This window comes from Styela clava, chromosome 6 (assembly GCF_964204865.1).
Source record: "Styela clava chromosome 6, kaStyClav1.hap1.2, whole genome shotgun sequence".
NCBI classification, from domain to species: Eukaryota; Metazoa; Chordata; class Ascidiacea; order Stolidobranchia; family Styelidae; genus Styela; species Styela clava.
Genome location: NC_135255.1, coordinates 11,134,725 through 11,155,134, shown reverse-complemented (window position 1 = coordinate 11,155,134; position 20,410 = coordinate 11,134,725). Strand labels below are relative to the sequence as shown.

At 35.2% G+C, this 20,410-nt stretch overlaps 3 protein-coding genes across 3 annotated transcripts; 1 reads left to right on the top strand and 2 right to left on the bottom strand.

Moving 5' to 3' along the window:
• Positions 1 to 1,665: 1,665 nt before the first annotated feature.
• LOC120331919 (uncharacterized) lies at positions 1,666 to 3,864 on the bottom strand. The gene is made up of 5 exons (XM_039399099.2): positions 3,571 to 3,864; positions 3,376 to 3,498; positions 3,059 to 3,141; positions 2,217 to 2,357; positions 1,666 to 2,043 (listed from the first exon to the last, which is right to left on the bottom strand). The coding sequence occupies exons 1-5, from the start codon at positions 3,697 to 3,699 to the stop codon at positions 1,740 to 1,742; spliced, it is 780 nt and encodes a 259-aa protein (XP_039255033.2). The 5' UTR covers positions 3,700 to 3,864; the 3' UTR covers positions 1,666 to 1,739.
• A 3,414-nt stretch (positions 3,865 to 7,278) lies between these two features.
• On the top strand, positions 7,279 to 14,178 carry LOC120330910 (N-acetyltransferase ESCO2-like). Its single transcript, XM_039397898.2, has 8 exons — positions 7,279 to 7,950; positions 8,486 to 8,618; positions 9,469 to 9,579; positions 10,115 to 10,232; positions 10,512 to 10,608; positions 10,875 to 10,982; positions 11,548 to 11,790; positions 13,228 to 14,178. The coding sequence occupies exons 1-8, from the start codon at positions 7,315 to 7,317 to the stop codon at positions 13,318 to 13,320; spliced, it is 1,539 nt and encodes a 512-aa protein (XP_039253832.2). The 5' UTR covers positions 7,279 to 7,314; the 3' UTR covers positions 13,321 to 14,178.
• Positions 14,179 to 14,748: 570 nt separating this feature from the next.
• On the bottom strand, positions 14,749 to 20,077 carry LOC120330912 (transmembrane emp24 domain-containing protein 5-like). Its single transcript, XM_039397899.2, has 6 exons — positions 19,890 to 20,077; positions 19,348 to 19,523; positions 18,578 to 18,710; positions 17,508 to 17,647; positions 15,367 to 15,534; positions 14,749 to 14,939 (listed from the first exon to the last, which is right to left on the bottom strand). The coding sequence occupies exons 1-6, from the start codon at positions 19,990 to 19,992 to the stop codon at positions 14,892 to 14,894; spliced, it is 768 nt and encodes a 255-aa protein (XP_039253833.2). The 5' UTR covers positions 19,993 to 20,077; the 3' UTR covers positions 14,749 to 14,891.
• Between the last annotated feature and the right edge of the window lie 333 nt (positions 20,078 to 20,410).

Genomic DNA, 20,410 nt, shown 5'->3' with positions numbered 1-20,410 from the left:
TTGTCATGTTGGAAAAGCTAAAGTAGGGAAAAGAAAAAAATGGAACGGTGAAATTTCAGTTCCAACCTCCCAAAACCAATTTCGCCTCATAGCTTGCGACGCTCTATCCGTCCGTTGTCCGTTCGCGGGGACGTTGTAACTCACCGAAGGGCGGATTGAAACATCGAACCGCGGACAGGATTGCGGATATAGTATCAGTGTGAGAGCTGATTTTCCACTGTGCCCCATGTCCCAACGTGCCCCACCTTCCCCTACACAATACACATAAAGACATGTGAAAGGGATGCACATACAAAAATCAATACCATATGCATATACTGCCTAATTGGTATACAAATACGGCCAATCTAGTAATGCACATTCACAGCCAATGCAGTACGCTCATATGGACTCATATATACAGCAACTCGAGTACTGTACACAATAAGCCAATGTCATATATGTATAGTCCAAGGCGTCACATATTAAATAATCAAGAAAGCATCGCCAGATTATTTTTATAGGATGAGACCCTACTCGTTAACGAATTGGAGTATTACGGAAATTCCAATACGGCTGTTGATTGAAATATGAAAAAGGACTTGCAACTAGCGTAAAGTAGATGAAATAAAATGCCATGATATGAGCATCATTCAGCTAGAAGCTATCAGTTTGTTAAATAAAAAATTTAACTGAAAATGTCATTTATTATGCAAGGACCATTGTAACAGGAAAATTTGGAAATGCAATGAAATAGGTTCTATATACAACAAACATGGAAAATAAAAAACATGGAAATTTAGACGTCGTAAAGCAGTGGTTCTCAAATTTTTGTGTTAAGACGCCTTTGCAAAAACTCTCCGGCCATGCGACGTACCGATGAAAAAATATTTGAAAACAAAAGGATAGAGGCACTGAAAATCAAGTTTGGTTTATGAGACGTGTAGGCTTAGTAATGTTATGATATAGCACTTGGATATACCGTTTGTATCGTTATTGGTACAAGCTGGATATTTGTTATTCGAAAAAAAATTGGATTTACCAAATTGAACTAATCTTACAATGAATTCAGGAAATAACATTGTGGGGTGATTTTATTAGTAAATATTCATTACAGCTATGACGCTATGTCATAGTTTATTCAAATATGCGTACCTACAGTCTGTACTCTGTATTGTTAATTGAGTAGCACATTTATCGTATTATCCAAGATGTGCTGTTGTCGGGTATGACCTCATAGATTGGTGTCTATTGTACATTTATCAAGTCAACGCACACCGGCAGTTTTATTGGATAGAATAATTCCCAGACGCGACATCAACAATATTAACCAACACAGTTTGATTTGTCCCGATGTTCTGAGCTATCAACATTCCGAACAAATCCTTTTCTGTGTTCACTTTGTGAATTATCGCTCTCAGTGTACTTAAGTATAATTAATTTATTTTTGTTTTCCAAGACTAATCTTATGCCCTTTAAATGCCTATGTGTAATTCTTTCAGAGAAATCGGTCGTTCGTGCCGTTTCAGAGATAGTTTTGTTGCAAAAGGATTCACGGACTCCTCACCTCCACAAGACGCCTGGACAAATAAGACTTTGTTTCAGTTCAGTGACTTTCATACGTGCACCAAGGCTTTTGATTATTGTATGTTTGCATAGCACGGTTCCTTCAAAGTGTGTAACAATTGTATACTTCCGGCTAAAACTTTTATTTCTTGTAGAATACCTTGTGTTTCGTGTACGTGTATTGCATCTGAATATTATATTGTGAAAAAGTACAAGATGACAGATAATATTGAAACCAACACACTTATCAAAAATCCAATTCTGATCAACGCTTCTCTGTTTACAGCTTTGGCGTAACCACAATCGTGTTCCCATTTCTGTTGGGCAACTTCATGAACCATTCCGCCTTTTATGTTCCTCTTTGGAAAAGGTCTATCTGGTATTTTCTTGTTAAGGAAATGGCAAAGAGGTTCCCAACCATCTTTTACGTTATATATCAACAGTTTCGTTTTCTCGCAAGCTGACTTGACATAGCAATTATGCTGTCGATAACGAGATCTGTTGAACAACAAAGATAAAAATCTAAATTCTCAAGTTATTTCACTGCCAAAAAACTTTTAAATTTAAATATAGAGTGCCAAATTGCTAATCTCGTGACGAAGTTTCAACTTGCAAATCTGAATGACGTCGTACGTGTTATCTATAAGTTTTACCAATTTTCCTATGTTTACCTGAGAATCGGCTCTTTAGGTGTTCCACACATCCTTGTCATTCCAATGCAAGCAGGTATAAATCCGGATTCATATCGAATAAATTCTTGTCGCGTGGGACCCAATATCACATGAAGAAGTTGTTGTAATAATTCACTTTGCCTGAAATAACAGAATAAAATTTGTGGTATATAAAGAATTTATAGATTGTATATATTTCTAAGTGATTCAAGAGTCTTGCTGCACACTAACACAAATATATTTCTGTAACGTTTCGTCTGACCAAGGCCAGACTTCTTCAGACATACATCGTGGTTCGTGGTAGTTGAACTATGTATGTCTGAAGAAGTCTGACCTTGGTCAGACGAAACGTTACAGAAATATATTTGTGTTAGTGTGCAGCAAGACTCTTGAATCACTTAGAATTGTTATCTCTACTCTTGCTACAGCATCCTCGCAATATATGCATACGGATCCACCGGCACAAAAACATAGAAGAAGGATAAGTAGTTAGTCTCGCAGAAACCAAATAATCAGCGCAAGTTGTATATATTTGATGCGAATTGCAATATAAAGAATTTTTCGAAGTAGCCTAAATTGACAATCATTGTCTTTAGTATACCTTTAAATTTGATTAATTGTGTTCATTATGTGGTTCAGATTTTGTGGGTGAGTAAAATATGACTCTTGCTTCATTATATGGATAGGACCTGAGGAGAGAAAGCGTTTCCGTGTTCTATCAATGAGGCATGTGGCAATCGGTGTCAATCCGAGTTTGACCTGCTGCAAGTATGGCAACAAAGCTCTATCGATAATGTGATATCAGATTTCATATCAGAACTTATTTTTAGAGACGTACTCACGGAATATATTGGTTAATGACTTCGATGTGGTTTTTAATGCTTGTGTACCAATCATCTTCGTTGGATCGGATTGTTAAAATTATCTAAAAAAAAAGCAATGTGGCTTGAAGAGAATGCAAATTGATAACGCAATATATATAGGCCTATACAATCGACATAGATAATTGAACACGTCGTTCCTAAAGACCCAACATTGATACTATGCTTCTCCAGTCTATAATAAAATGCATATTTATATTGCATAAATACCGACATGTATAAAACTATAAAGTACCGACGTAGTAATGTGTGCTTATGACGTAATGTAAATAGCTTACTTTGGCTTCGGGAAATGCTTCCATAATTTTCTCCCATACAGCTACTGCAGGGAAGTCCATTACAGCATCTACATCCTCGAGAATTCTTTGATAATCAGCAATGACAGCTGTATTACGGAGAACCTGAATCAATGACAATAGTCAAAAGATGTTCAGGACACTACAGAGTGATACACATTTGGTTTTGTTAAATACCTTGTTCCATAATTCTTTTTCGTAGTAAAATTGCTCAAAGACATCATGTACGTTATATCCGAGTATTCGTAAAGCTTCAGCTAATGACTTCGTTCCAGTTTTCTGGAGTCCCGCACATATTATCTTCATAGCCGATAATTTACCCAAATCAATAGATGCTTTATATTCATTAAATTGGCAAAATAGAGATTTTTTTCACAACAAATCTATTCAGTAACTTTACCCAATATGTATTCTGATTTTTAGCTCAACATAGTAATCCGGCTTAAAAATAAATCTCTAAAATAAGTTGAACAAAACTGATGCAGCCTATACTGATAACTGGGTATCGCAGAACATCCACACGGTCTACATACATAAATACATGTTTAAGTCATTATATGAACAATCTGTTTCTGTTTGTGGTTTATTCAACCACGCCGTATCCATAGAAGTCGAATATTCTTTGTCAAAGCACCCTACTCCATCGCGCTCCGCAATGGGTAACTTTTTATTTACCGAGCAAATATCAGAAAGTGTTAACATTTTTCACAAATAATGTAAATACCGAGATAACTATTATTTCTTTGATAATAATTTTAGTAGATCATTAATAATGTATTACAAATTGCAATATGTTTTTATGATATTAGTTAGGTTAAATTGTAAATGGTTTACAATATCGGTTACTATGAAAGTTACTTCTTAATACTATGAATACTCATTGTTACAATTCTTAGGGTATTGTATTTGAATATTGTTTGAAATATAGGTGAAAACTCCAGGCTTCCCCTTTGCATTTTACACCATGCAGAACGCAAGTTTCGGAAATTGTTGTTACCTCAGCACCTGGATTTTAGGTCTTTTTGAGATCTTATTTTAACTGTATTTCTGACCTATCAATTTCTTGGAACATAACAAGTACAGTAATACACCAATAAACAGCAATTCAACAAAAAATGCTGAATAATCAACTTAGCAAGCATAACATCTAGTGATCATACCTGCCAAAAAAAGAACAGAAAGAATCAAAAATTCTAAAATTGAAATAGATATATGAGGAGAACGGGACAATTTACAAGGACATCGCATATCCAGAATTAAATTTTTTAACAAGGAAATTTGAACACAAGGAAAATCGAATTCGATTTCGCTAATTTCGTCATGGTTGGCTTCAGCTCCGCGAGGCGGGAGTTTTGGTTTTGGCTGGCGGAATTAACATTTCAGCATCTGCGATGTGCGCTGTTTATACAAGGATAGGATAACAAGGACAGAATGATGAGACGCCATACAAAATATTGCTCCGTTACCAAATGTAGAAATGTACTGGGCTAACACAGGTACGGTAGGTGCGAAAACTTGCTTAGTTTTCGTTGACGCATGCGGTACTGTCTAGTGCAGTGGTTCTCAAACTTTTTTGCTCGCGGCGCACTAAGCATATAAAGAGGTTTTGCGGCACACTTGTAAAAAAAGTGAGCTTTAAACAAATTGTTCTGCAAATGTTAATGTGATGTTGACATTCAGACATTGTGCCTGTTTAAAGACATAATTGAAACGAGGGTCGGTCGCTCATTTTTTTTTCATTTCAGTCAAAGAAGAAAACTCGTGCTCACAGAGCCATGAAGATGCAAATTACTAGATTAGTTTGATGGACTTTGCATCGATGATTTAATAGAATTTGTTACTGTGTAAGCAGATAGCCAAAACTCACTTTCCTGTCAGCCTACTGGCCTAACTCTGTAATTAAAAATAAGCGCACAAGCCAACGTGCAGACGTGGTGGAGGGTGGACGTCTTGATTTACAATTTCATTATGACATAACAATACGATTATTATAACGTGATAATCGACCTTACTATAACGGCAAGGCAAATGCAATGATATTATTAGTCTAATAATGGATACTCAAGTCTCATTGTAGCCAATTAGTTGTTATGCAACTACAAAACTACCTACACCAAATTGACCCAATTCGTGAGAAACTAATGAAAAACAGCATTAATTATTCCCACAATTCAGCAATTGTAATTTAAGTTTCGTGAAATCCAATTTCAAGTTTTAATAGCCTTTGGGTACCATTCAATGTAAAGATAAATTTTATTTCCAGTAAAATTATAATAACGTAAATTCGAAACATCTCTGTAAAGACTAATTATCTAATTGGGAACAATTTTTCAATTCGCATAATTTGAGTTGGGACGTGACCAAATACACATTCTCATCGTTACGATTTGACAATAACAATTTAATTGCAAGTACTAAGTTTTAAGAAAACACTTTTAATAATGTATGATTATAGGAAAACCGAAAATTGCTAAGAAACCGGAATAACCTGTTATTCTTTCATTGTTAATGTAAAAATCTGTTTCTTGATCATGTTTTAATTGCTCTGTAGAAACTTATATATTCTGCTATGTTCCTAACGTTATTGGCGTCGGTGCGGCTCATCGTGCTAAGCGTTAGAAATACGCTTGTCACCGCCCCTCTGATTACTCTGTTTGGTTCACGTAACCGCTGGTCGGTTACGGCTTCCTCCACCATCGTGTCCATGCTTCGGAAACAAATAACTAGCTAATCCCATATCCGACATGGAATGGTAACTCGGACAGGTGGCTGTAGCTGTATGTTTAAGTCATCTTATCAGCTTTTCTCTCCACCGGGATAAACCCTATCCTATAGGCCTTAATCAACCTAAGAGTGTATACATTGAATTCTGTTTATATTGTCGGAATTGCAATGAAAACTCATAAGGTGTTTCAACTGACTATTATCTACGGTCGGAGTCTATTGACAGATGGACGGCTCGGGTTCAGACGCAACCTATCCGACCAACCAATCAACAATTAATGTGTAGTGAGATCTAAACACTACATCCAGTGGTTGGATTCAGCCGGCTCGCACAGGTTCTATAGAACCGTCTCAAGGAATTTCATAATGTTCATAATTAAAGTGGTCCAAATAAATAAATAACAAAATGTATAGGTACATTGTTAAAGAATGTTACATCCTATATTTTTCTACATTATGTCAAAGCTTTAAAAGTTGCCATGCCAACTAATTAGCTTTTTTCCATCAACCCTCGAACCAATAATTCTTCATTGAGCCTATGCTCAACCCTTAATACATTTGTACAAAGTCACAAATTATCGCAAAATTTGCTTAACTGGTCTGAATTGATAAATTGTATTGTGAAAATATATTATGATTTGTTTAGTCAGCCCCACATGTGCTCCTGATTTTTTTGTACTGATTTTGCGTATGTTATAATAAAATTTATCCCATCTTTACATATTCAAAATCCATGTCCATGTTTCTTTCATTATTAATAGACAAATTGTCCAAATAATTGGTATCCTTGCTAACCCATTTCTATATTTTGCATAGTTTTATGCAGTAGATATGCAATACATGTCAAATTGGCAGCTGGATAAATGGTGCATGGAATATCTTACGACAAACCAGTATTTTTTAATGCTTCCAAATTAGGAATTTCTTGTATATAGTGAATAAATGAGAGGTATTGAAGAATTTACCACTGAACCTGTTGAATCATTTTATTACTAAGAATATAATTGTATGGGGGGCAACAGACTCTTGATGACCCCAAAAGGTCGTATCGTTGCCTCCCAGTCATACACCTAACCATCATATCTATTTATTATTCATATATGATTGCATGTATTGAATGTTATATGTTTGTATGTTGTTTGTTTGACGAATTGAATAAACTCTTTCTCTAATTATTTAGGTATATTTAAGCTTATAATGGCAGATATGCTGAATGAAAAACCACTGAAATCATTTTATCATAAATCGACTGTGAGTGACGGAAAAATGAAGCATTACTTGACTCCACTTGAGCGGAAAGCAATTAGAGATATCAGGAATATTGAACTTGAAAATAAGTTTCTGGATAATACACCAATGAAAGATGACAAAGAAAATATAAAAACACAGAAAAATTCAATAAAAAGTACAAATCGTCGACTTTATCTAAAAACCACTAAGACTGCAAAGGAAAACAAGCAATCGACTCCAAAGAAAATGGCAGTCCGAAAGTACAATTGGGCACCTAAGTCCCTTGGCAGGAGCTATTTTAAAGATCATTGGATATCAAAAACTTCGAAAACTAAAATTTTTTTGGAATCTCCAAAATTGAAATCTATAATGAATTTATCATATGATAATCTCAACCGAAGCCTACCGAACATTTCAAATGAATATCCACAAGATGATAATGATTGTAAAAGTTCATCTTTCTGTGTTAAAGATGATGTGAGTGATGAGATTGAAGCTGAACCCCCTGCTAAAATGCGTAAAATTGATACCGTTCATCGTGACACTACTTCTATTGTAAATTTGGAACGTTCAGTACCAGCTGAAGAAATCAAGCAACTAAAAGTTAGTAGCTATTTTTTTACTCCAAATTGTGTCGAATTTTTTATGGCGCTATTGGTTGATTTTGACGTGAACAGATCTCTATTTTCATCACACTGTAACACTCTACAGAGTTGGATGGAAAGCTGACTCGGCTCTGGCTCATACGCAACAGTATCGGAGATTTGTTTTTTACATTGGAGCTGGGCTCCAGTGTCGGCTCTTGAGCCTTGTTCTGTAATGTGATTTTAACATCCAGGCTGGTCAATTACAAATGTTAGGTAATGTAATATTATGCATGGCCAACATTAAAACAATGCATTGGGGGTCTCACTCTCTACACAGTCAGTGCCGAGATAAAATGGGGATCAAATTCTGAAAGAGTAATGAGTTTGGCATTGTATGATTTGTATCTGATAATTTTGAAAGTTTTGAAATAATTTTCTACTAACGGAATCAAGGGCGGTTACACATAGATCCATCGCTGCAACCTGATATAGTCTCGTTTCAAAACTTTATTGAAATATGATAGATGATATTCAACATCTTACTCTTTTAGACACAGAAGGACAAGAGTTTGGACCACAAAAACAGCACTAGCAAATTTTTTCCAATCTTCAACAAGCATAGTGTAAAAGAAAATAAACAAACAGAAAATTGTGATCAAACTGACAATGAGAAAAGTCAATTGAGTAAGAAAATAAGTAGGAAACTTAAACTAAGTTTGAGTATTAATTTGGGTTACGAATATTGTGTATACTAGGGCTGGGCATTTTCGAATACCTCATGATTTCAGAATCGAATCTCGAATACTGGGAAGACATTCTATTGTATGTGAATTTTTTATTGTGATGGACTTCCAGGCACATAAATTACTGAAAACATAGAATCCATTATTCAGACAGTTTGCGAATGCTCACACACAATGAGAAATATGTTTTATCAATAACTCACTCATTAAAAGAGAAGAGCCACATCATGTCGGAATTGCATTGTAAAAGTATGGCTTCAATAAACAAAACAAAAAAATGAGAAATTCACCTGGAATTTTGTCGGCCAAATAAAAAACAAGATGGTGACAATTCAAAATTTTCATCTGAACCAATTTGAATTATTTACTATTCGAGTTGAAATGCCCAGCCCTGCCAGAATAGAGTTATGTGAACCATTGCTATTTTGGGGATAGTTTTAGCCATGTCATCATAAATTGTACAATTCTTAAAAATTTTCCTACAATGAAATGTATTGTGGGCTTGTGGCTTAGTTTAACCAATGTATATATTGATAGTTCTATGTTTTTGTTTTAAATTATTTGAAACTTGTTCAATAGCCTATTATTTTGCATGGCAAACGTGGATAAGCTATTTTGCCATTTATCTTCATTCATAAAACGTAAATCCCTAATTTTTATTTAAACCCCAACTTTAGTTTTGATTTTATGTTTTAGGTCTGGAACAATAAACTCAAGAGAGTTATCTATGTCAGTCAAATTTCGATATTCATATTTAATTAGTTTTTGATAATTTTTGATTTGTCTCCTAGTTTCTCCCATTACACCTGAAAACTTGTCATCTACATTAGCCGGTAATCATAAAGCAAAAAACAACGTGAAAAAGAGCAGTCCTCCAAGTAAACAAATGATTATAGATGCAGGTAAAATACAATCTTTTTTCTGAATGAATCAGGATTTTTTTCGCAGAACTAGAGGATCTTGTTCAAAACCCTATGCTTTATAGAGTTTGCTATTCTATATTTTCGATCAAATCATGAAATAAAACAATAATTCTGGCTGGATCATATCAAATATTATTTCTGAAAAATACCAGTCTGGTAACTTTTTTTAACATTTCGTACATGCACCATTTCAGTTTTCAACAAAATTTTCTTTACTCCATTTATAAAAAATGATATATCAGGAAAATAGACCAAATTTAAAGAAAATGGTTTTTACTCTTGAACTCCGTTGCTTTCACATGCATGTGGAAATGAGAACGAAAAAAATTATTACCAGTTACCACAGCTCTTCGAACAAGAATAAACTGAATTTGTGTATTTTTTTCTTTCAATGGAAATCATAATAAGAATGTTTCAGCCTTTATTAGTGAATAATGATTAGTTGATTACTCATAAGGCAATCGTAATTGAACATGTTAACTTAATTTGAATTAAACAACTTTTAAACTCCAAGGTCAGAAAAGGTTTGGAGCAACACAATGTTCAATGTGTGGAATGGTATATTCAGCTAATCATCCAGATGACGAACAAGATCATATCAATTATCACAAAAGATTCCTTAATTTTGTCAAGTGAGTTTTTCCTATTTTGATAAAATTTCTTAAAAGCAAAATAGCAAATTATAGACTTTTCTCAGTCTTGTAACAATCAAACTCAATAAAAATAATTATTAAATATATACTGTCACTGTTAAAGAAAGATGGCTTCATTAATATGTTTCTAGCCTATGACATTTAATCCCTGTATTTGTTTGAGTTATCAAGAATGTAGCACAAACCATCTTTCATTGTCTAATCTGTGGAAATAAATGAATCAACACTTTATGTTGTCCATATTGTCGTTTTTTGCAGATTTTTAGGTTGGAAAAATGAAAGAATTGTGTCTAGTTTTATGGATGGAAGAATTATTAAAGTTACACCAAATGATCCAAAATACGCTGTTAAAAAGGTAAAATTACTATTTCTCACTTGCTTCCAAACTTTGAAACAACCTATGCATATGCTGTCAAAGCCAAATTATTATGTGTAATCAACATCCCTGTATGAGAATATGTGTTCAATATAGGAATCTTATCATGACATAATATTTAGATATAATGCATTTATCAACAAATACTGTGCTTTCTCGTTTTTTTAGAAAAAATTTCTTGACTTTTGCTTGTATATAATTGTTAAACAACTTGAATAAATTTCAATTTTGAATATTTCAAATAGGTTGCTGACATTCTGACCATCGTTGACATTGATTTGGGTTTCAAGACTGTAAAGACTGGACTCGTGTCATCAAGAATTGCCTATTTCTTTATTTCTGATACTGAAAAGGTTAGAAACTATATTACATCAAGACTGTTCTAGCTCATTATTAAACAACTTGGAAATCCAAATAGTAAAGGATTTTGCATTTATCCCAGAGGAGAGGAAATCCGACAAGACAACTTGTAATAGGTTGGGCCCATGCCCTATCACCAGTCTGTATCAGATATGATAGGATTTACATATTTATCCCGAGGGAAAGATGATGAGATGGTTTCATCTTGTGGTGAACCACGACTTCTCGTCCAGTCACCAGTCCCTGTCGAGTATGGGGTTAGTTGCCAGATTTTTGCTTCAGATGCATGAACTTGATGGTTGAGGTCACAACCAGTGGTTACATGAACAAACCTGTGTCGATGAGGAATTCAGCAATCCTCTCACACATAATCATCTTCACAGGATTCGAACCTGCGAATCCACGCAGGGGAATGATTGGTGTGATGAAGAGGAGTCCAACCATATTCAAATCAAGCGGTTATATTGTTTATTTGTGTGAATTTGAATAGATTTATTGTTATTCAAAGATAAAGCTGTACGTAAGTATTACATAAGACTCATAAAAAATATCTTACAGATTGCAGGATGCTTGATCGCAGAAAAAATATCAGGTGCGCATCGATTAATTCCTGGAAAAAGTACAGAAGAGTCATCTGCCAAAAATGTGTTGTGTTTCACTGATCACAGACTTACACCTGCTGTATGTGGTGTATCGAGAATATGGACATATGGTCCAATGCGTAGGAAGCAAATTGCAACTCGTCTGCTTGATGCAGTCCGCTCGTCATTTGTACTTGGGTCTTGTTTGGATAAATCTCAGGTTTGTTTCTTTTTTAAAAGAAGTTGCTCGGAACAAGGCACTCACTTAGAGAAAGAAGAGGAGTTATCTCTGAGAAAGGTTATGGGCAAGCACCAAAATGCCAAGAACTGCTGTATAGAATCATAGTGGTATTTTAGTTGAGTCTGATACACCCATCCTCCTTGTCAGGACAATTCCCTCTCCCTGGCTTTTCGAAATGTAAAAAAGGTATTTCTCCATATCATACATAGCAGTTTTTTGTGACTTGAAACGCTTTTTAGACTCTAAAGCAGGGGTCACCAACCTTTTCGAGGCCGAGGACTACTTTCTGGGTACAGATTAAGCCGCGGGCTACCAATTCAATGTATACTTCTTAAAAGTCGCGGCTGTGTGGCCATCGTTAGTGTGCTAAGCGTTAGGTTTGCAGGTAAGAATCCTATGCGAGGATAGTAATGTGTGAGAGGATTGCTGGACCCCTTGCCGTCGTTGGGATGGCTTCCTTCGCCATCAAGTCCATGCTTACGAAAACAAATAACTAACTAATCCCATACCCGACATGAAATGGTAACCGGACGAGAGGCCTTGGTTCGCCATATGGTTAAGCCGTCTTATCGGCCCCGGGATAAATATGTAAATCCCATCCTATCCTGAGTTTATGGCAAAAATGTTGAACAATGGTCTCGTAAAATAGAATTGCTGTAAGATTTGAGTCGCGATGTTTTTCTTCCCGTACTGCGCTGACCAGTGGATAGTTAGTGCGGTAGATTGCGTGACTAGCCGTGAAATATCTTTTCGCTTTGTCGTCGCTACAATCGCCCCACAAATTGAGACACGCGCAGGCTCTTTTCATGGTGGTAAAAATATACCCACCCCCATTCATCGTGAAAATGGTGGGTTTTTCAGCCATTTTTCTTTGGAATCAATAAATATATATTATTGCTGCTCCACAAACCAACGAACAAGAAAAAGCGCGGGTCGTGGTAAATTATATCAGTGTGATGTCATAATTGCAAGAGTGTTAATTGTCCCGTCACATTACTGAGATCAAATAAAAATCAGGTTGATGGCTACAATAATTAATATAGTGCCATTCCCGATTCCCATATAAGTGTGATTTACACAAGAATAGCAGGACAAAATTTTATTGATGTAGCTTACTTATAAGCGCTGTTATTAATCTTAGTTTGGAACAGACCTGCGGGCGACTTGGTGCCTGCGGGCAACGCGTTGGTGACCCCTGCTCTAAAGACTCGTGAAAATCCAAGTTTTCTGGCTTCTGCGATTTAAAATTTTTCCCATTTTGACTGACGAAAGTTTATCTTACATGGATGCACATTGCATTGCACAACTACACACAGATCCTTAAATCTTGTACGAAAAATCCCTGCCGCAATTTATCTATCTGATATTAAGTAGGTAGTTTTCTGCATTTGACACTCTTACGCTTATTATTTTCAGGTTGCTTTCTCTGATCCTACTCCTGATGGTCGAGCATTTGCTACAAAATATTTTGGAACTCCGAACATACTTGTGTATAACTTTCTGCGATAAACATTGAGCAAATATGCCTTTACTTACCATGTTTCAGTTATTCTGTCAATATCCAGTTCTTTTCATTTCAGTGATGCTTTTTTGATTTTCCATGTTGGTTTCTTGATCATGGTGTCTCGATGGTTCATAAGAATTAATGGTTTATTTAGATAGAAGCTGTTCAATGTTCTTGAGAGAAAACTGTGACTAATGCTTCACTGATTCATCTGGTGATTTAAAAAATATTTTTTACATTTCCGATAATCATTAGTGAGATTTAAACTTAGTTTTTACATTTCACAGCCCGACAGACACAAGTTCCTGGGCCATTAAAAAACTGACTCTGACTGTGACTCGGAATTCACAAAATTTGGACCTTTGTTCAAAAAATTTAATATTTCTCACTCCACCTTTCCACTCGAGATTAAAAAATTTTTTGAGAAACATTTTTATCGGGCTACAAGCTCAATTTGGGGATGTGTAATGGAGATAACTGCAACCAACAAGCAGAATGATAGCAGAGAATCAATCCTCTCGCTCATGACTGCGACAGAAGTAGAATCTGTGAATCCAGGATGATTACATGTACGCGCTTATTTTTGACTCCACACCATAGCAAAGCAAACGTTTAGCAGAGTGTTCTACTTATATTTAGTATCAAACTAATTATGATATTGGTTTGACCACATACAAAATACAGACGTCGCTGCTTTTCCAATTTCTATTGCTCATTTTTTTTAAATTGCTTTTTTATGTTAGTAGTCATTGTTTGACTCTTGGTTGCTTTGACAAAAAGTTTTGTTTTGTCTATTTCATTTTTACCATTTCCTTGTTTCGACTGTTTGCTTATGGAAAATAATGCCAATGCTGGTTTTTGAATTACTGTCTCGATTGTTAGTACATGAGAGAAAGCAGACATCAGAGAAAATATGAGTTGATACCCTGAAATTTTGAAGGGATGACTGAAATCTTTGTAATCTTATTCAGATATTTATAACAGTGTACTTTGAAAAAGAAGTTTGTTTTGACGTTACTTGCTGTACACTCATCCATCTGGTTAAGACATATTTATCGAAGGGGAGAAGAAATCCGATAAGACGGCTTAATCATGTAGGAACAGCGACACTCGTCCGGTTACCAGTTATCGGATGTTCAGTCGTGGTTGTGGAGCCATCAAAAGTGTGATATTTTCAGCGGGCTCAATTTCGTTGCCGGTTCACGATTATTCAATATACATATGTATAGAACGAAGCGTATCGGCAAGTTTGTCTAAGAATTTCCTCTATGGATCTAACGAAAAGACGTGTAGACATACATATATAGTTAATATTTAGAGCTCGCGTAACAATAACTTCGCTTTTATTAAAATCCCCTCTACCCCCATATTCTGTTTCAGAACGCTTTTTAACTTTGATTTGATCGCATTGATGCATAAATCTCAGTCTCATGTCGCAAACCAAATATTAAGTTTAATATTAACGATCAAACATCAGTGGTCGCTATTCATCTGGTTAATCTATTCTCGAGTTTTAAAAATATGACAAGAGAAAGTACATTTGTTGCTCCAGACTTCTGCAAAGCTTCGTTAGTTATCAAACGCCGATTTTTGGTGTACCAAACATCTTCTTTACCATATGAATCTGTGAAGTAAATTGTATTTTAGGAATACGCGAGACACGAGGTATCATATCAATTCATGTTACAAGTCATACATTCGTTTATAAACACAAGATTATGTTAGGAATACGGCCGCAATCACCATTTGAATGGCCTCCTCCTCTACAAAACAGCGGGTTCAATGCTTAGAATTAATTTTATAATTATAGAAGAGTTACCCTAACCTCTATACTTAATGTATGGTAATTAATTATGCATTTTCATTTACACTCAGACAATGTGTGTATATATGTTAAAACCTGTTAATGTCTATCCTAATATTGTTCTAAAATCCAAGTCATTAAAAATAGATATATATATCATCTTCATATATCTATCTATTTGAGCAATATCTTTTACATCCTATGAAATTTAATGCAAATATATCTCCTGAATTTTATTTTCACCAACCTGAATTCCACAGACTGTAAAAATCAATATCAGTGACAAGATTGAAAAGTTGTTGACCATACTGAGATTCGATGTGGTCATTGAGTAATCATATCTGACAATCGACCGTGTATGCATCATTGCTGATCTCATTATTCTTACATCACGCGTTACTTGAAAGAGCCCGTCCTGTTGCGGTATAAAAATAACGTTATTCGATGGAACGAATCTTTTCGTGGGGTTCCTCATTTCGGGTAATTGATACTGTTATTTGATTTGGTATCATCACATGCTTATTCGTATTACTGTACGAATTTAATAGGGATTACGCTATAGCAGTGGTTCCCAACCAGGGTGCCGCGGCACGATAGTGTGCGCAAACAGATTTTGGTGTGCCGCGGAGAAATTTCATTTTTGAATTTTTTTCAAGTGATTCCAATTTCCAATCTTTTGAATTCCACAAATATTACCCCTAGGCTCTTGCTAACGAGAGAAACGACAAATTTGAGGAGACGGATTCCAGGTATTTGGATATTGTTTTAATTTTATGTTTTACATAATGCACGCCAACACCGTTTCGTAAAATTGAAAAAGTCAAACTAGGTAACAAATTATTGTGCAAAATTTTCCTAAATTTGACCAAGGAATTATCATTTGACTAGTAGAATCGTAAATATTGCCATTATTGGTGATTTTTCGAATTTTTATTTAAACTCAATATAACATTAAGGAATTCACGCAATGACTATTTACAATCGGTGGGTTGAGAGATCAAAACGGCGTAAAAGTTAAAAATCAGAATAAAATCCCGAATTCATTATTTAATAGCCGTCTTTGATATATGTCGCCCATATGAACGCACTGTTCTCCCAGAAATATAAAACCAAACGTTGCGTAAGAAGTAGTCTTTGTAAAAAAAGAGAGGACGGGCGTAATAGGCTCACCAACATTAGAATGCCCAGCATTCTGGAAGCATGTTGTATGTGAATTAAATATACCCGATATTCGACAATTAGTTAAAAATATTCTAATTATTCGATTGGATAGAAATATTCTATTTTGCCCACTCTTGCGATCGGTAATCATGCCAGTTGTCTGGCGAAACGCGCGGTAGCATAAACACTGATGCAATGAAACTTAATAATAAAACCTTCATTACATTTATTAAATTGCATTATTTCACGAAAGTGTGGTGAAATTGACGATTATTTCATATCTCGAACACAAAAACGGTTATTTTTTGGATAGTTTCTGCGGTCTGAAAAGTCGAATAAGCGTTTCGACATACTAAATGCGACGATCTTTGCCATCAAATTATAGTCGAGCCTTGCACGAAATTCATAACGTAAAAAGATTCGTCCATCGGTAACACTTATTTAGTGTTTTTAGCCATAATAATTAATTGTCATAATGAAATACGGTTTGTTTGCCACTTTCATATCTCTGAAATAGGTTGTGCAAGAGTGAGAACACCTGTTATAATAATAGGGCGTAACGTGGAACGGGGAAGGGCGAGAAAAAAATCAATGCGTATTAGCGTCACGTATTTACCAGTGCGGCCGCGCATCTTTTACAATAATGTGAGGTGCTCCGAAGGTGGGTCTCGTGTAAAATATTTTAAAAAATCAGTTATTATATCGGTAACTATTAACCATCCACTTTAAATACGGGGTAGTTTGACTTCATGAGTAGGAAATGTTCCTGTTTTGTGATAGGTGTGCTGCGAATATTTGAATAGCTCAATAGTGTGCCGCGACATAAAAAAGGTTGGGAACCGCTGTGCTATAGGCTATAACTTAAAAAATTTTGGTTCTTGAAAGGTCGGACTTGGCTATGTTGGCATTACAAGTTTGATAGCTCGTGTTCAAATCTCATGCTCATAGTGTAATAAATTGGCTATTCAAGCCAAACAGGTTATTCTAAGAATATAGTAGCTTCTTACATACCGGTAGCTTGTACTAAATCTACGGTGACCGAATACATCCATAACAACGTCAATTCGTTAACCAAAGTATTTACATTTCTTACTATGCTAAAACATTGGGCAAAACTTGCCAAATATATACGTCATTTTTGTTTTATAGGTAAAGCCTTATTTCAATGTAAATCAATTCATTTACAAATTACAAACTAAATGTTCTCAACTATTATTTCCTACTCACGTATATGTGATACATAGAATCATTCCCAGCTTGATTCTCCAAATGAAATCTCGGTATATCACCCGTGTTTAGCATTTCAAATGAGAGTTGTACAAATCTAGGATCTCGCCCCTTATTTTCCACGCAAAATCCGTAAGTACCTGACATGGGTTTAAAACAGATTGTTAACTTTGTTAATATGACATGGTGGTATGAAGGTCTATCACGCATGTTTCGTGCGTCTAAAACATAATTAATCTTTCAGTAAAAGCAGGAAAATAAAGATATTTCTGTGCAATTTTGAAATATACAAAATACAGAAGTTTTTGTGGTTTCTGCAAGTACTTTTCAATTATACCAGCACTTGGCTAAATGTTTGTTTTAGAAGATATTCCTATATAGTTTCAGATGTAACAAAATACAACAAACCATTTTTATGCCGTAGTTTTCCTTCAAATTTATAGTTAGTACTATAGGCTATACGCTATATCGTTTACCTATCAAATTTAGGGCGCTCCGAGAGTATTCGTTCTAAGATGACGCACAACCTGAACAACCCTATCCTGTTTGTTACACATGCTATGTTCAGGTTGTGTGCCATCTTTGTACGAATACTTCGGGATCACCAAATTTGGGGCTAGGCATTTCGAATCGGTTCAGACGAAAATTTCGAATCGCCGTTTTTTTTGTCCGCCGAAGGTCAAGGCGAACTACTCAAATTTTTTATTGAAGCCATATTTTTAAAATGCATGTGACATATCACTCTTTTGTTCCTCGTGAGTTATTGAAACATTTCTTTTTGTGGGTGACAACTCAGCGAACTGACAGAGCGATGCATTCTATGTTATTAGTAATTTAAGTGTCTGAAAAACCCGTTACAACAAATAGGTCACATACAATTACGTCGTTGTATTAATTTAAATATCGAATCAATTCGAAAAAATATTCGATTCGATTTTGAAATCATCTAATTATTTTTAAATTTAATAATAAAACGTGTTATAGCAAGACCCTGTGTTGACTTGCATTTTGCACATCTTTCAAATGGATGTTTTCATGCTGATTTTTAACGAATACGTAAAATAACTAACCGACTTCCTTCACAGCCAGTTGCATTTCTCCCTTTCTCTGCTCGTCGACAGTTTGTACCGTTTTACCTGTTTGTAAATGAGAAATCCATGCGGATACTACTGGTTCACCCCTGAAACTAGGTGCTGAGACACACTGAAAGTTAGAGGAAATGGCAGTCAAAATAATGTTGAGAATGAAAAGTGGGATTTAATGCAAACTCCTTAAATATGCAGTTTTATTCGCCATGTTAATTATTTATTGTCATAACACTAGATACCGGCGATTTCTCGCAACTTTCATCTACATTCATTGCATCTAAAATAGGCTATTTCTTCCCTAAACAATATGTATTGTAATATTTGAGTTGATGAATACAACTAGTCCCGCTATTTCCATATCGGCCAAGAAGTATAATCATCAACCAACGTACATTAATAACTCGATTCATAATTTCATTGTCTTCACAACATCCATTAACTAAATACAACGCAAAAGCACGGGTGCAGGATGCTTTTTCGGACACGTAGTGGACATAACGATCGTTTCAAGATTATGTTGTTATTGTTATTATTTGTCTCCATCATTTTTAAAAAATCGCTTTTCTCTTCGAATACTGGACCAGAAGGCTATTACTTTTTTTTCGCTATGACGTCATCAAAATTATTGCCATTGGGTGGCGCTACGTGTCCATATATTTGAGCATAGCTCTCTTGTCTTTATTCAAATTACTTTTTATAATATCGACTCTCGAAATACGTCAGATAAAACTGGAAATTAATAGTATTCTAACCTGAAATTCGAATTGCAATGAGACCATTTTCTTCACTTCTTGAAAATAGCATTGTGTACCTTTCGGTGGCAAAACAACTTTGAACTCATAATTTGTGTATATTTTTTTAGCCAAAATATCGGAGAAAAAGTCAACCGATGAAGGTGATACATAGGTCTTCAACTGATTCCGGATTGCTGTTATCATAATAAACAGTGCTGACTTGAACAGGTTAAAAAAATGAATAGAAACAAGCGGATAACCGCTCAACAACATACACCTTTGAACCCCTTGCATCTCGTCGGATTTCATTCCCCAGAATGAGTTTAGATGGCCTTATGGGGATTATATATATATGTTTCCATATAATAGTATAATAAATATATGATCGCCAGATTAGAACATTTTGATGATTATATTAACTTTCGTTAAATTTGATTTACCTACCGAGCGAATATACTAACTGCAATCACTTATTGTTATCTTATAGAAATTATAACAGGGTCTTTTTTTTCTACAACTGGTACTTTCCCATTCCTATGTAATAAAGGTAAAAGCATTACTTTCCATGTAGGCTCCTTTTTTTCTATCTTCATTGTCATCGGCTTTGGTTAGCAATAGAAAAATGGCATACACGAGCCACAGACAAAATAATCCTCGTACCATTGTGCAGTCCCCTTTCGTCAACAATCAAAACCTAATTGAAACTTCAGTATAACACGATATAACGTAATCGACGTTTACAGCTGGATAGCAGTAACATATGGTTCGACTTATACTAAGAAGCGTACAATTGCAGGAAGTCGTGTGTCTGTTCAGTGCGTGGTATCCTATTGTAAATAACCAACGATCATTGATACTCGCTAATCGCTAATCCCTTGATTTTGCGCCGTCTATCACTGACAGGTGCGTAGTCAGGGGGGGGGGGGGGTAAGTGTAAAAAAGACATATTTTGTATCATACATATCAATTTTTCGCAGCTTAAAACACTTTTTAGACCCTCAAGACTTCTTCAATAACATTCTTCAATATTATGTTATGTACTAGGTCATTTTGTTGAAATTTATAAACAAAAGTTCAAGAT